The sequence below is a fragment of the Seriola dumerili genome, unplaced genomic scaffold (assembly GCF_002260705.1).
Source record: "Seriola dumerili isolate Sdu_G_001 unplaced genomic scaffold, Sdu_1.0 BDQW01001195.1, whole genome shotgun sequence".
NCBI lineage: Eukaryota > Metazoa > Chordata > Actinopteri > Carangiformes > Carangidae > Seriola > Seriola dumerili.
Window position 1 is genome coordinate 299,805 of NW_019175450.1, and position 14,378 is coordinate 314,182.

At 40.8% G+C, this 14,378-nt stretch overlaps 1 protein-coding gene across 1 annotated transcript in view; it reads right to left on the reverse strand.

Annotated features, from left to right (window-relative positions):
- Nucleotides 1–2,562: 2,562 nt before the first annotated feature.
- The window catches only part of LOC111238137 (protein jagged-1-like), a 45,979-nt gene continuing 34,163 nt past the window's right edge, over nt 2,563–14,378 (reverse strand). Inside the window, exons 7-14 of the mRNA XM_022767537.1 lie at nt 13,845–13,964; nt 13,480–13,593; nt 9,729–9,842; nt 6,012–6,125; nt 5,485–5,531; nt 4,945–5,121; nt 3,653–3,803; nt 2,563–3,553 (exon numbers count right to left, since the gene is read on the reverse strand). Of these exons, the coding sequence (XP_022623258.1) occupies nt 3,117–3,553; nt 3,653–3,803; nt 4,945–5,121; nt 5,485–5,531; nt 6,012–6,125; nt 9,729–9,842; nt 13,480–13,593; nt 13,845–13,964 (1,274 nt within the window). The 3' untranslated portion in view covers nt 2,563–3,116. The remainder of the gene's footprint in view (nt 3,554–3,652; nt 3,804–4,944; nt 5,122–5,484; nt 5,532–6,011; nt 6,126–9,728; nt 9,843–13,479; nt 13,594–13,844; nt 13,965–14,378) is intronic.

Here is a 14,378-nt window from a genome sequence, read left to right on the forward strand (position 1 = left end):
ACCTGTTTAAGAGCTAATATTTATTTTGTCAACCCATATGAACTGAACTAAGATTAATGATAATGCATGCCACCAACAAAGCAGGATGCCATTATAACAGTCTACAATGCATAGGCCTTGTACAAATGTTGAATCTCTGGTCCAGATTACACTGCATTTGTACTATTACCCACTGGCTATTACCCATTCTACTTTATACTCTTACTCCACTACATTTCAGAGGGAAATATTCTACTTTTTACTCCAGTACCTTTATCTGAAATATGTAATAATTATTTACTTTTGAAATATAATTTTACACACAAAACATGTAATCATTTTATAATGTATATATTATTACAGATTATACCCTACTGTAAAAAAAGGCAATGTCTCTATGTATGTTTTCTCCTCATATCTCCTGTACCAGTTCACACCAACACTGCATAGGGAGTACTTTTACTTTTAATACCTTAAGTACATTTTTCTGATGATACTTCTATACTTTTACTTAAGTAAAATTTTGATTGGGGGACTTTACTTATAATGAAGTATTTTTATAGTGTGGGATTTAGGTTAACTTAAATGATTTGAATAGTCCCTCCTCCACTAATAAAAACTATCTTCTGTGAGTCTAGCTTGACCTGATGCTATGGTATCAAAGCTGAAGGGAACAAACTTAAGGATGATAACAGAAACCAGGAGTTTAGATGCAACCTATATCTTCTTATTGATATACATATTAGGAACTCTAAGGCTTGGACTGAGGGGCAGCTATACCTCTCAGCTGAGTGTAAACTTCATAATCAGCAAGCAGTGGTCTGACATCCTGGTCCTCACAGCAGGTGTAGAGAGACTCCGAGGCATACAGTAGTGTGTGCATGTGTGTGTGTAAACTCAATTTCCTACATTTCCTCTTTACCAGGGTGGTGACAGGAAGCCTGTGTTCATTTCCAGCCTGCCGCTGTTTGCACAGGCCAGAGGTCACATTTGTAACATCCATTTGTCCATTAATTGTCGCTGCAGTGACCTTGCAGTCACTTTACACTGCCCCGAAACACAAACCCCTTCCTGTCACACATTGTCATTTTATCATTTTATCAGCCTCACGTGCATGCATGGAATGAGGCTGTGCTTACATACACACACTGCCACAAAAATGTTTTGTTTTTTAATATTTTTTCTTTATGCTTTGATATATTTTAAAACTTTTTGTTAAACTTTAAGTACTGCACTTAGTAAATAATATCTGAAACTCCAAGGTAATAGTTTACAATTACACAGTGCTAAGAAGTTCTAGTTTAACTGGCAGCAGTTTCCCTCGGAATCCAAATATTCTTGCAACTTACTGTAAGTTTTACCAACTTTCCAATAACAGACAAGTTTCTCACAACCACACAATAATTTTTGTAGGAAGACTGGGGTCAGTCAGGTGGTTTTCCATTTTTCCTGGCACTGTCAGCATCATTGTTTATGAATGTGTGTCAGAGAGAGAGAGACAGAGAACGAGAGAGACCTTGTGTATACAGTGTGACCCACTGACCCACTGAAAGTGGCTGTGAGCCATGTGCTTCATAAAATCTTCCCTTGGGCATTTGACAATGATATGGACAAGAGAGCTTGTCATAAAGTGCACTCACACACACACAGAGGGTACGAAGATCTTTACGCTGTGTTGCAAAGATCATTGTTATTAATGATTTCATTTTTTAAAGATCATTTTTATTTACCTATTCGTTCATATGGGAACTGTGGAGTCTCGTGTGTTTCACATTCGAACACTGCTTGGGGCAAATCATAACTTGTAAAGATGGACCTGTGGGCACTTCAGTGTTCATGTTAAAATAAATTGGACTGTGACAACTTATGCTGTAATTCACTTGAATTACAAACTAATAAATGTACACCAAATGAGAACAAAATCAAAAGACTATGTTTTCCTTGTTGCTCCCTCATGAGATATTCTTGCTAAGGCCTCTGACAAAGATATTAACAAGAAAGCTTGTCATAGTATCTAAAACGTCATTTGTTATATACATGTAAAAAAGTGTGAGAAGCACTTTTCTCTCTCTTGTAAAGACCGTAGTTGTTAATCTTCGTATGGCAGTGCTGACACCTCCCTCTAGCAGCAAATATGGCCCTAACACTGGTGGTGAATGATTATGGGCAATAAAAATATAAAATAGTGTTGGTAAATAAACCTTTATTACAATCCACATGTGCTGGTTGTTCCAAATGGAAAGTGAAATGGGACAAATAGAGCAAAGTAATACAGAGATACTTTCAGACCAAACCACAGTACAAAAAGAGCATCAATATGTACAATATATTTATGTACAAAAAAAGCTATTTTACACACAGGTATGAAAAAATCATACATCGTTAACAAACTGTAGTATTACAGAGACAATGCAGGCAACAGTGTATGGTTTTAAAACAGTTTTCAAAAGGCTTAAAAGCCTTTAATTCAGGAGTATGCACTCTTTTTTGACAAGTATATCAACTTTGTTGTTCTTTTCTTTAAGTAAAATGTTTCTTTCCTTCCTTTTTTTCCACACACACACTCATAATATACACTCTCGCTTTCTCTTTCTCTCTCACACACACACTTACGGACAACTAGACACAGAAACACACCTAGTGTTAAATAAACATCCATTCATCGCTCTCTCTGTCTGTCAGAGTTAGGTCTGAAACAGAAATGGAGGTCTGAACACCAATCCCATGGCACCGTGGACCAGGAGACACGTTGAGAGGCTCCTATAGAGGATGATCCTCTACTTCCTCTTGACAGTATCTCAGGCACTCCAAGGCAAGTCTTTAAGTCTCCAGATTAATTCAAGAGTCTGAAGAGTCTTTCAGTCAGACATCATGCACCTGCTGCTTCCAACAGTCATCAAAATAGGCTCAAAGAGGTCAACACAGTAAGACTTTTGACCCCTCTACTTAGCAGCCTTTGCTTCTCAGGCGTTTGCCGATAGCTATCTGAGCACACAAAGGTCAAAGGGTCTTCCCATTTTCATAACTGCAACTGTGATAAAGTGGCAGTATCTGGAGACAGGCTCCTGTCAGCAAAAGAGTGCGAAGGACGCAAAACAAAATGAAAAAAGCTCCTCAGATGCACAAAAGCTCAAGGGTCAGAGCTCCAGTTCCTGGTTGTCTGTGTGGTGGAAGCGGTTCAACTTCTCCCTGTCCTGGTTTGAAATGTCCATTTTGGGAGCGTGGGCAGGCTTTAGCGCCGGTGAGGGGTGTGAAGGGGCCGGGGAAGGCGGCAGGGTCAGTTCAATCTCCTCGTAGCAACGTGAGACGGGGGCAGGGGCTGGAGGCTGCGTGAGCGGGGCAGCGGGCGGCAGGAGGGGAACGGGACGGTCCACGTTTCTGATGAGGTTGACAAACTCCCTCTGGTTGTTGATGCCTTCTTCCTGTGGGACGGCCTGCTGCTTTTTCCGCTTTCGATGGAGGTGCGAAAGGATGAAGGCACAGGCAGCACAGCCACAGACTGTCACTAACGCTAAGATGCCCACCAGGATCATGTAGAAGCTGATGCCCCCGTGTGTTGTGTCAGACATGGCACCTACAGGCATGAGTGCAGAGAGATTAGACCTGAGTTCAAAAAGATTTTGTACATTTTTAGACACATAGACACATTTTTCACGTACAGTATTTCTCTCACCTGAACAGTGTTGACCAATGCAGGGATTTTTGAGGCTCATGCATTCATTCCCATAGTAACCCTCAGGACAGGCACACATGTACCTGCCCTCTGTGATGTGACAGGGTACCCCCTGCTGGCAGGGGTTGGGATTGCACAGATCCAACACTATCTGAAATAATGTAAAGAATGAAACAATAAGAGGGGTAATAAAGACATGCAATTATTCCTACATCCAACAGTTTTATTAATCCGTTACCCTATAAAGGTTTCCAGCCGTTCTGAAATGTTTAAAGAGGGTGGAACATTAGTAAAATGGGAAATTATAAAACTTAATTTCACTTTAAAGTATAGGCTCTCAATTTTTCATGTCTGGCTTTAAACAACAGTCATGTTCCCACAGGAACATTGAAACATGTTTTTGTTGCCGTAATTATCCCTTCTTCCTAAACTGGCCATTAAAAGACCCTGTCCTAATGTGTTTTGAGTGTAGCCTAAGTGATGGGGGACAAAATCCACAGTCCTTGTTTTGTGCCAAAACACACTAAAATGTCTATTTGAAGATAATACGAGTCCTCAGCAGTCTGACTCAAACAAATCATGTGGATATCTTTCAGAGTTATTGCCTTTTAGTACAGCTCAACAAGGAAACAATTTCCAGGGAAACAGAAAAAGGGAACTTTATACTCAAAAGACTGAAGACGTTGTCAGAAATTCACTTGATTCAGCTAACTCAGACGGCTAAAACCGCAAATTAACTCTAGCTGAACTTTAGAATATATTTTTTGACACAATGAGGACTGAGGATGTTGTCTCCCATCATTTACACTGAAGTGCATTATGACTTAATGGCTAGCATGAACAGCGGGAATGATTACAGCAAGAAAAACCTGGTTCAATGTACATATGGGCCCCCAGCTATTGGTTTAAATCGAACTTAAAAAATATGAAACCTAATCCTAATTTACCACCAATGGTTGGTTTAAGTGAAACATAGCTTTGCGTCAACACACACAGGGAGGGCAGAAAAATATTATTATATTGTCAGGCTACTAATCCTGGTAAACAATTCAGGTAGATGAGCTTATCTGCTTTCATGTTTAGGATATTTCATTTATCAACCCTTTTTAATATTATTATTTTCACGCATGGATTTATGTGTAAGTGTCTGTATGTACCTGATATTCTCCCTGTCAAATTTTCAACCACTTTTCATACTTTAATACACATTGTCTTTATGTATGTCATTTACTATGATGTTTTAATCCTGCAAACTTTTAAACTATACTTTGAATCTATGAAGGTTTTACAACCTCACAGAAGATTCCTGAATATCCCATGGGGCAGTTGCAGGTGGCCGTCCTTCCATCCTTCTCCACACACTGTCCTCCATGCAGACAGGGGGCGCTGTCACAAGGACTTGGGCCATTTTGGCAGTATTTCCCTGAGAAACCAGGTGGACACCAGCATCTGGACCCCGACACCTGGTCCTAGGTACAACAGAGGTGTATGTCTTTTTATATGTAAATAAATATGTAAATATAAATATGTAAAACAGAGAGAGCAATGATTATGTGAGGTAGGGAAAAGAGGCACTTGAGAAGGAAGGGGATGAGTCTACCACAGGCAATGACACATTTGCCCCTTTGAGAATAAATCTAACCTTGAGGCAAATTTTTTTTTTTCAAAATTGGTTATTTTTCTTGACTTGGGTTAAGGCGTAATACAAAGAAGACGACAATGTCACTACAGTGTAAAAGAGAGAGCGAGGGGAAGACAATGAAGCGGGCGAGTGTTGTTACTGATATGCAGAGACAGCAGGCAAATTAGACAGAGGAAGGTAGGACTCTCACCTCACAACGTCCACCGTTCAAACACAGACCCTGACAGCTGCTGTTCCCTAGAAATCAGAGAAAGCAGAAACACTACATTAACCTGTCACAAAAGGACAAGCTCCATGTGCAACTATGATGCTGTAAACAACAATGTACAAAGTGAAAGCAGAACAGGCTGATGTGCATTACTGATCACGAGTAAAATTTGAATATGTTGCATTACTGTGCAACCAGGATGCCAGTCTGTACCTTTTTACAACAATATGTCTCCACAATGTAACAGGAGATGATAGTCAAAAACAAACCTTCACACACTGTTACTGGTTCGTGTTACATTTTTAGTGTATTCCAGTGATACCCTGTGACAGATGACAGATTGAACTGGAGTTGGAGTAAAATGACCTCCTGCTCACAGGGACTGTGGGCTGCAGGGGAATTGCCGTTCTAACACAAACCACTGAGGCCCTTCATGTTTCACTGCCTGCCACAGGACTATCAACTCTCTGTTCTTCTGTCATTTTTCTTTCTCTTCCTTTTATACTCACTGATGTCACAGTTAGGACCCGTCCACCCAGGAAGGCAGTCACAGAGGTATCCACCGATCAGGTTGCGACAAGAGCGGGCGTGGACACATATACTCGTTTCACACTCATTGGTGTCTAGAGGGACAAAGCAGCAAGAGGACAGCATTTCTAAAACAACTGATAAAATGCAAAATAAACATATCTTTTTAAAATCTCTGTCATTGCTTGATGGACAATTAGAGAAAAGAAATGGATCTAAAACTGTTCTTGGGTCTTTCTATTCACAATTTGCTTATTTACAGTATTGCAACTGGTAGAAGTACCTTCACTTCTGTTGTACATACAGAAAGTGAGTAGAATGTGTACAATACTGGCTGATATATAGTGTATGAGAGTATATTTTGTCCCTTTTTCAGTGTGGAAACATAAGGCACACAGGGTTAGTATGCAGTAAGAAAATGGGTCACATCACAATTATACCATCATGAGAAACTAAACATTTCCATTGAAACCAGTTGAAATTAAATCTGTAGTTCAGTTGATGAAGCGGGGGAAGTTTAATTGTAGATTTTATACATAGTGCCAATCAGTTAAGCCAACAGACAAGCTCATATCTGATTTATAATAATTAAAAAGTATACTTTATTGATTCCTTCTGGAAAATTCTCCTCATTTTATCTCTTTTTGACTAAATGGCCTGTGACCAGAACTCTTAATCACTGCCTACGTCCTCGTCTTGTTCAGTGATTCAAATCAAAGTGTAACAAAATGGCTCAGTCAGATTCGGTCCGATTATCAGGCAAAGCTCTGACTGAAGTGCCCTAGTCAAGGGCAATGGCAGCAGTGTATGTAGTACTTAGCATGTATGTTTTTGGAGTGGGGAAAGGAAACCCACATGAACACAAGGTGAACATGTAAACTTCACACAGAAAGTCTCTGAGTTGGCTCTGGTTGAGATCAAACGTAGTCCCCTTAAAAACAACTTTAATCTTGTTGCATAAATCTATCAGCACCAAACTAATTACACTTCTCATTGAAATAAGATAAAACATCACATATATCCCTTCGTCTGAGAGACACACATCCCATAAAACTACTGCATCTAATCCTGTGTGCCTCTCACTGAGCCCTGACCATCCTGTTAAGCCAAAGTTAAATTAAATTTTGAAGTGGATGCTTGAATTGAACCATGAAGTGGAGAATTGCTGGGCAGACGCCAGCAGGATGCACACCAACACTTGGAGAGTGGATGCCTCTCATAGATCCCAATGAATATGATGTTTACAAATGCACAGTACATCCAAAGTCATGCCTTGCAGCATCCTCTTGCATCTTCTTTGTTTATGCATAGATCCCCCTGCTGCACCACAGCTTCTGTTAAGTTTATGTGTGTCTATTCCCACCCTCTGTCGTACTGGGTGTGTTAAAGACAGGAACCCCTGAGGGCTTGGCTCTGATAGCAGAGGAGGAGGATTAGAAAGAAACGCTAAATGAATAAAGAGGAAGTAGTCAGTCAGTTATAGGTAATCTAAACCTGTTACCGTCAGTGAGAAGCCTATTAGGATTTAGCACCGGTAGAGTGTGTATGTGTATATGTGTGTGTGTGTGTGTGTGTGGGGTGGGGGGTGGGGGGGGGGTGTTATCTATAGAAAAAGCCTGGGGATTTTTCCTGGAACAGGAGAAAATGTAGGGGCAGAAGTTGACTAATAAAAGAGTGAAACTGATAGAAGGTGTAATTGCTTTCCACCATTTTGGGCTACACTGATGCTTTCCCTATTGGCTCAGGCAATAAAGAGTTTTATCACTTGTGTTTGAAAACTGTGTGTTTGTGTGTGTGTGTGTGTGTGTGTGTGTGTGTGTGTGCATGTGTTCGTGCATGTGTTATACTGTGAGCTACTGACCTGTGATGTGGAACTATAGGGGATTATCAAGTGTCAGAGTGACATATCACTGTAACACAGAGGAGTAGGAGAGGTTGTCATCCTGAAATATGTCTCAGTTTTTACTTCATAACCCTCCAAGACTCTGTATGCAGTAGATACAGTCTGTGTGTGTGTGTGTGTGTGTGTGTGTGTGTGTGTGACCTGATTCTGGACAATATTCCCTCTGCTGTACTATCTAACACAATCACCCTCTGGGAGCATACTTGTCAATATGAGTGAATGCAGCACAAAGAGACGTGTCAGTGCATTTAGAGAACACTGATTCAGAGTCAGGATGGGTTGATGGGAGAATTAACATGCTGCTGGCCTTTTCTGCTTCTTTAATTTGAGCTTTCAATGCATATTTCACCACAAATGGGATACATAATCACATATTGCTCACTGAAACAGGTTTTTGCAGCTTTTGAAACCAGCTGTGTATTACAGCTCAGGCTGATTTTTCTTGTTAGAGGATCAATGTTAAAAATCCTACAAATAGATACCTTTGAAGATGATAAATACCAGATGTTCTCGTTAATAGAACACACCCTATGAACAATTGTAGATTGATACTTTAATGATGAAAAATTATCACCCAGTATGCTAAACTTTTTAACTTTTATGCTGGGGCACCAACTTTAGTGTCTTTGCTCTCTGCGTCTGTCAAGCTCAGATCAAAGTTAAATATTTTATCACTTAGTTGAAGAGTATATAGTTCTGGCATCAAACCACAGTACATCATGTACCTGTTAACCTCATATAAACTGATTCACACTCTGCTCTGTTGGTTCTGGCAATGAAATCTTTGCCACAAAGCTTGTAAATCATGGTGACACACTCAAGGCTTCTGTGTGTTTTCATATTGAGTGAAACCCAACACTTTCATCCCCAATAAAGCCAGTGTGTGTGGTGAAGTGTTGGTTTAATTAATCTGCATTGAATCACTGGCAATGAGTGTGCCACCTTGTTTTTTTGCTTTGTTGCATTAAAGGTCTTTGTGTCTGCATCTCAAACAGTCAAGAATGTAAAACCAAAACCCAATTCCTTTGTCAACATTTTTTCAACTAACATCAATTCTTGCTCTTACTTGGCAATCTTTTAATTAAGTAAATAATTAAAATAATTGATGATCATCTGTCTTTAAAGGCACTATTTGCTATGTAAGCAAAATGACAAACAATTAAACTAATGCTCAAATGAACTGTGTATCACTGTTCTGCATTAGGCTACATGAAACCTTTTTTGTATGTGTGTAACCAAACCATTAACGATTGCCAATTGAAAGCTCCAGAACAGCCGCTAAATGGACCTTGTGGCGAGACCCTTTGTCAATTGTCATGTCCATGGTCAAAAATGAACTTTCAGTCTCACCTCTGCGGCCAACTGCACAAGAAGTTGAGCATCTACATTTTCGTGACAGCTGGGCAGCTCCGTCCAGAACAGTTACTGAGCTGACCTTGTTTAACTAATTTGGCCATTAATTGTCATTCATTTGCATAAAGAGATATGCAGAATGTATGATAAGATCATATTTTCACCATGATTTTGCTTAAAGTCAATAACAATAATACTGACATTTTACCTAGCCCTACTTCTTCTCTTGATTTAGTTATTTCTGCTTTATTTACTCACTACTAAAGCATATTCCCACTCTGTTTTGAAAGGTGTTGTATGAAATATTTATGCATGTCTTATAATATGTAGAAGAATAGGCATAACAGGCTACCATTATTCAAAGGCAGTTGCCCTGTACATGTATACATACTACATGTACAATTCCACTTAAGACTCAGCTGTTTAATCCTGACCCACTGACCCAGCTGGCACGTCCTGCCGGTCCATCCAGGCGGGCAGAGGCAGCGGTAACCTCCCGGAGCCTCCTCACATGTCGCTCCACGTCCGCAAGGGCTCCGATCACACTGCCTCACCGCTGGGAGGGGAGAGAGGAAACACTGTACATGAACTACTGGTCTGTGTAATGGGAATGTGCGTGTGTGAATATTAAAGAGACATTTTGTGTGCGTGTAAATGTGTGTGTAAATGCGATGCCACCATGCGGACATGTGTGATCTGAACTGTCGCATTGGTATGCGGATGCTTTGGTGGCCTGTGTTTTCATTCTCTTTTCTGCTGCTCTGGTTTCTGAGCAAACAGTGATAAATACAATCCTCTGCTGCACATACATGTCTGATACCTCAAACCTTTCCTGGAAAGGAGGGAGGAATGAGTGAATTTAAACAGAGGAAAGGATGATGGGAGAAGAGAAAGACAGGGGTTTAACTGGGAATAGAAAAACAGAGCTGCCACGCCTGGTTCCACTGCTCTGAAAAGGAATTAAAAACAGATAAAGAAACAGAGGGAACGTGAGGAAAAAGAAGCACAGACAGATAGACAGCTCTGAGCTTAGGGGTTAACCATGCATAACTTCATATTACACATGGCATATTTGTGCAGTAATGGCATCATAACATTTCCCATGCATATCTCTGTGGTATACGGCTTCCACTCAAGAGCTCTCTGTCTCTCTCATAACCTCTTTTCATTTACCTAACCCTGTAGAAATACCATTTTCCATCCTCCTGACCCTAACTCAGACCCTGCGCAATAATAACCACGTCAAGCCAGCGGCACTTCTCCCAAAACTAGACAGAGAATCCATAACAAACAAAGAAGCCTTTAATTAATATTGGTTGTATATATATATATATATATATATATGTATTTNCATATTACACATGGCATATTTGTGCAGTAATGGCATCATAACATTTCCCATGCATATCTCTGTGGTATACGGCTTCCACTCAAGAGCTCTCTGTCTCTCTCATAACCTCTTTTCATTTACCTAACCCTGTAGAAATACCATTTTCCATCCTCCTGACCCTAACTCAGACCCTGCGCAATAATAACCACGTCAAGCCAGCGGCACTTCTCCCAAAACTAGACAGAGAATCCATAACAAACAAAGAAGCCTTTAATTAATATTGGTTGTGTATATATATATATATATATATGTATTTAAATCTAGTCTGAAAACAGAGCTGTGTTGCGGTTTTGGTTGTCATTCCCTGCAAGCCTGACAATCTTCTCACTGTGTATTCCCCAGCGAGCCCCCCACAACACATACAGAGACAGAGATAGACCCGCATTTGAGCAACAAATAAAAAGGGTGATGAACCAAAGCAAAAACAAACAATGCCTTCTTTCTTCTGTTTGTCTTTCCCCTCTTCCTATTCTCTCTCTCTCTCTCTCTCTCTCTGATAAAAATGCTTCTTGTTGAAGTGTTTACATGTCAGCCACCGACCTGCAGCGCTGTTCATAATGATCGAGGTGAACGCAGAGGATGTGGAACGCAGCTTGTTTACACACACAGCTCTGACAGACCATAACCTGTATGATCCAATCTTGCCTGCCGCCACACACAACATGAACCCAAACCTACTACCACACACATAAGTTTCTCACACACACACACACACACACACACACACACACACACACACACACACACACACACACACACACACACACACACACACACAAACAACACANCACACACACACACACACACACACACAGATGGACCACATGATCGAGCCTGAGACAGCGTGTTGTGACAGCTCAGTTGTTACTTTGCAGCCAAAAACATGTTTGACCTTTATCCAGGCTTCAGAACCTGAAAGTGGGAGATCTTACAGTGTGTGGGCCGATGTAAACCAGTGACAGCAGTGACCAAGAGTGGACAAGGGATCTGTATTCAAACAGTCATCCAGTCCTGTCAGCTTATGTGAGTCTGTGTGTGTTTCACATTTCGGTGTATCTAAGCTTTGTGGGGTATACGGAGGATGATCCCCATTTATTGCTACTGTGTCTGAATTTCTGAATTTTACAAATAGTTAACAGCTCAGCTGCTGAAGTTTACTTAATAATTCCACCATTTTTACACTTATTGGCCACTGTACTTTGAATTTGGAGGAATACCCAGCCAATAAAAAGCCTTAATATCTTCTGTGGTTTTAAAAGAAACTTTCTAAAGTCTGGGAAATAACCCCGATCATATCAGTTTGGGTTTGAGACAAACTTTTTGCAGTACTTAACAAGTACTCCTTTAAGTTATAGTTGAACTTTGAATTCAATTATTTTGAATACATAGATACATCAGTGTTTTCATCCCCCCACAATGCTGTTCTAGCCTTGTTCCTTTGCGTCTGACATTGTTCTTATCCACATGTTCTCTTGTAAAATCCTGTTAGAAATAGATTATGGTAATAGACCAGATTTCTTCAGCAGAAATATTTTACTCTGATTACAAAAAACCGTGTGTCTTGTTTACATGACAGTTCAGAAATGAGGTCACTGCAGAAAGCCAACAGTGACCAATAAGTGCATGTAAATACACAGCGATCTCGATGTCAAGGTAAACACTGAGAAGCCTGTGTCAGTTAGTTTGTTGTGATGCAGGAAAAAAAATCTTAATCATATCTTCCTCACGTGGTGTAATGTCCTGTAGGTCAGTGGGTCTCTGCAGAATCAGAATAAACTCTCCAACTCTCTTGGACCAGATTACTTGTATTCATGTTATTGTTGTGGCTGTGAATTGCTGTCGTTTATCAGCAGCTGGTATTTTATCAGTTGTATCTAAATCCTTGTAATGGCCAAAGTTAGAGAGTCTGAAACCGGATGTTGCAGCACAAATTCTCACATGAAGTCTGTGCTGATAGTGTTTACTTGTCTGTGTGAGTGTGATTTGACCCTGAGGAGGAGAAGTGGTGTGCAGCTGATACTCGTTATTCTTGCAATTTTTTTCCTTTTTATGTAAGTAACCAGTGTGACTTTACATTTTTTGGAGGAATCCTTTGCCTTTCTTGTGGACGGCAGGCAACACGCAGATCACAAGCGTCTGCTGTCTGCTTCAGTACTCTTTTGTTTTTCATCACATCACAAAATATTTGGGGTTCAGAGATTTCCTTGTTTTGCTCAACCTTAACATTTGGACGGGAGAAACCACTCTATCAACTGAGTGGCTACTCCTCAAGTACTTGTCAGTCCACCTCATCTGGATCTAGACAAAACCAGATATGTCTGGGGGCAATACGCTACATCTGAAAAGTGCCCATGACACTCAACCACCAGACAATAAAACCTTGATTTACTGCCATTAAAAAAACACACAACTCACAGTGTCACCTCTGTTTACATCATCTGCTCCACATTAGTCTCTCTCTTTTTTTGGTGATGCAAATACACATGTAGATGCACACGCACATGCACACGCACACACACGCACACGCACACACACGCAAACACACACACACACACACACACACACACACACACACACACACACACACACACACACACACAGGGCGAGACAGATTACTGATTGCTGTTGATACTGTTTGTGTTCAGGCTAATTTAGCTTCCTCTGTTGGATTGATTAGAGTCACTCACTGGCTTTGATCCAATAACAACCAATCATAGACAATCTCACACTGCCCAGCCCTTCAGCCTCCGAGTTGTGTGTGTAAGTGTTTGTGTGTGCGTATTCGTGTGGCATTGACAATCACCGTCTGCGCAGGTGTTTCCAGTCCAGCTGTCGGTGCAGATGCAGCTGAAACCCGTTGGGTCTTCCACGCAGGTGGCTCCGTTCATACATGGAGACGACAAACATGCATGTTCGACTGATGGGAGAAGAAAGAGAGGAAATTTAAAGGCCCTGGATACACACACTGATACTTACAGTGAATATTGTAGCAAACCTTAACAGTCAATAGTGTAAAATTAAAGGTGGTACAAGTTGCTATTATCACCAAAGAGGAGGTTTTCACATTGACTTTAACTATTGCTCCCTTTACCACACGGTGTTTTTCCTCTTTTTCTCTTTCTCTGTACATCTCTGCTGTATCCACATGCAGTATTTAAATAAACTTACCAATGTCACAGTTACGTCCTCTGAAACCTTCCTGGCACTCACACTTGTACTCGTTTGGCTCAGTGTTGGTGCAGGTCCCACTGTTCTTACAGGGCTGGTGGGTGCCACAGTAGTTCAGATCTGAAACCGCAAAAAAGAAATGATAAAGGTGTTTTTACATCTTAGTTCACAGCACAAAACAGCAGAGACATACAGTATATATGGGAAGAAGAGATAAAGGGATGAGGATGCAGATGGATCTAGGTTCACTTCAGCTTGACTTTGTCTCAGGAAAAGAGCACAACACACGCACAAACACACACAAACACACACACACACACACACACACACACACACACACACACACACACACACACACACACACACACATACAGCACAGAGGCTGAAGTGTAACCAGGTCGGCTCAGTGTGCTGACTGTGCAGGCCAGTAGCTGCAGGGCCTGTTGTCTCCAGTGTTGAGGCTGATTAAAGCTTTGCTTTCTCTAATGATTTCCTCCATGCCCACAGACTCTTTGTCTCACTGGAGCTCTTTAC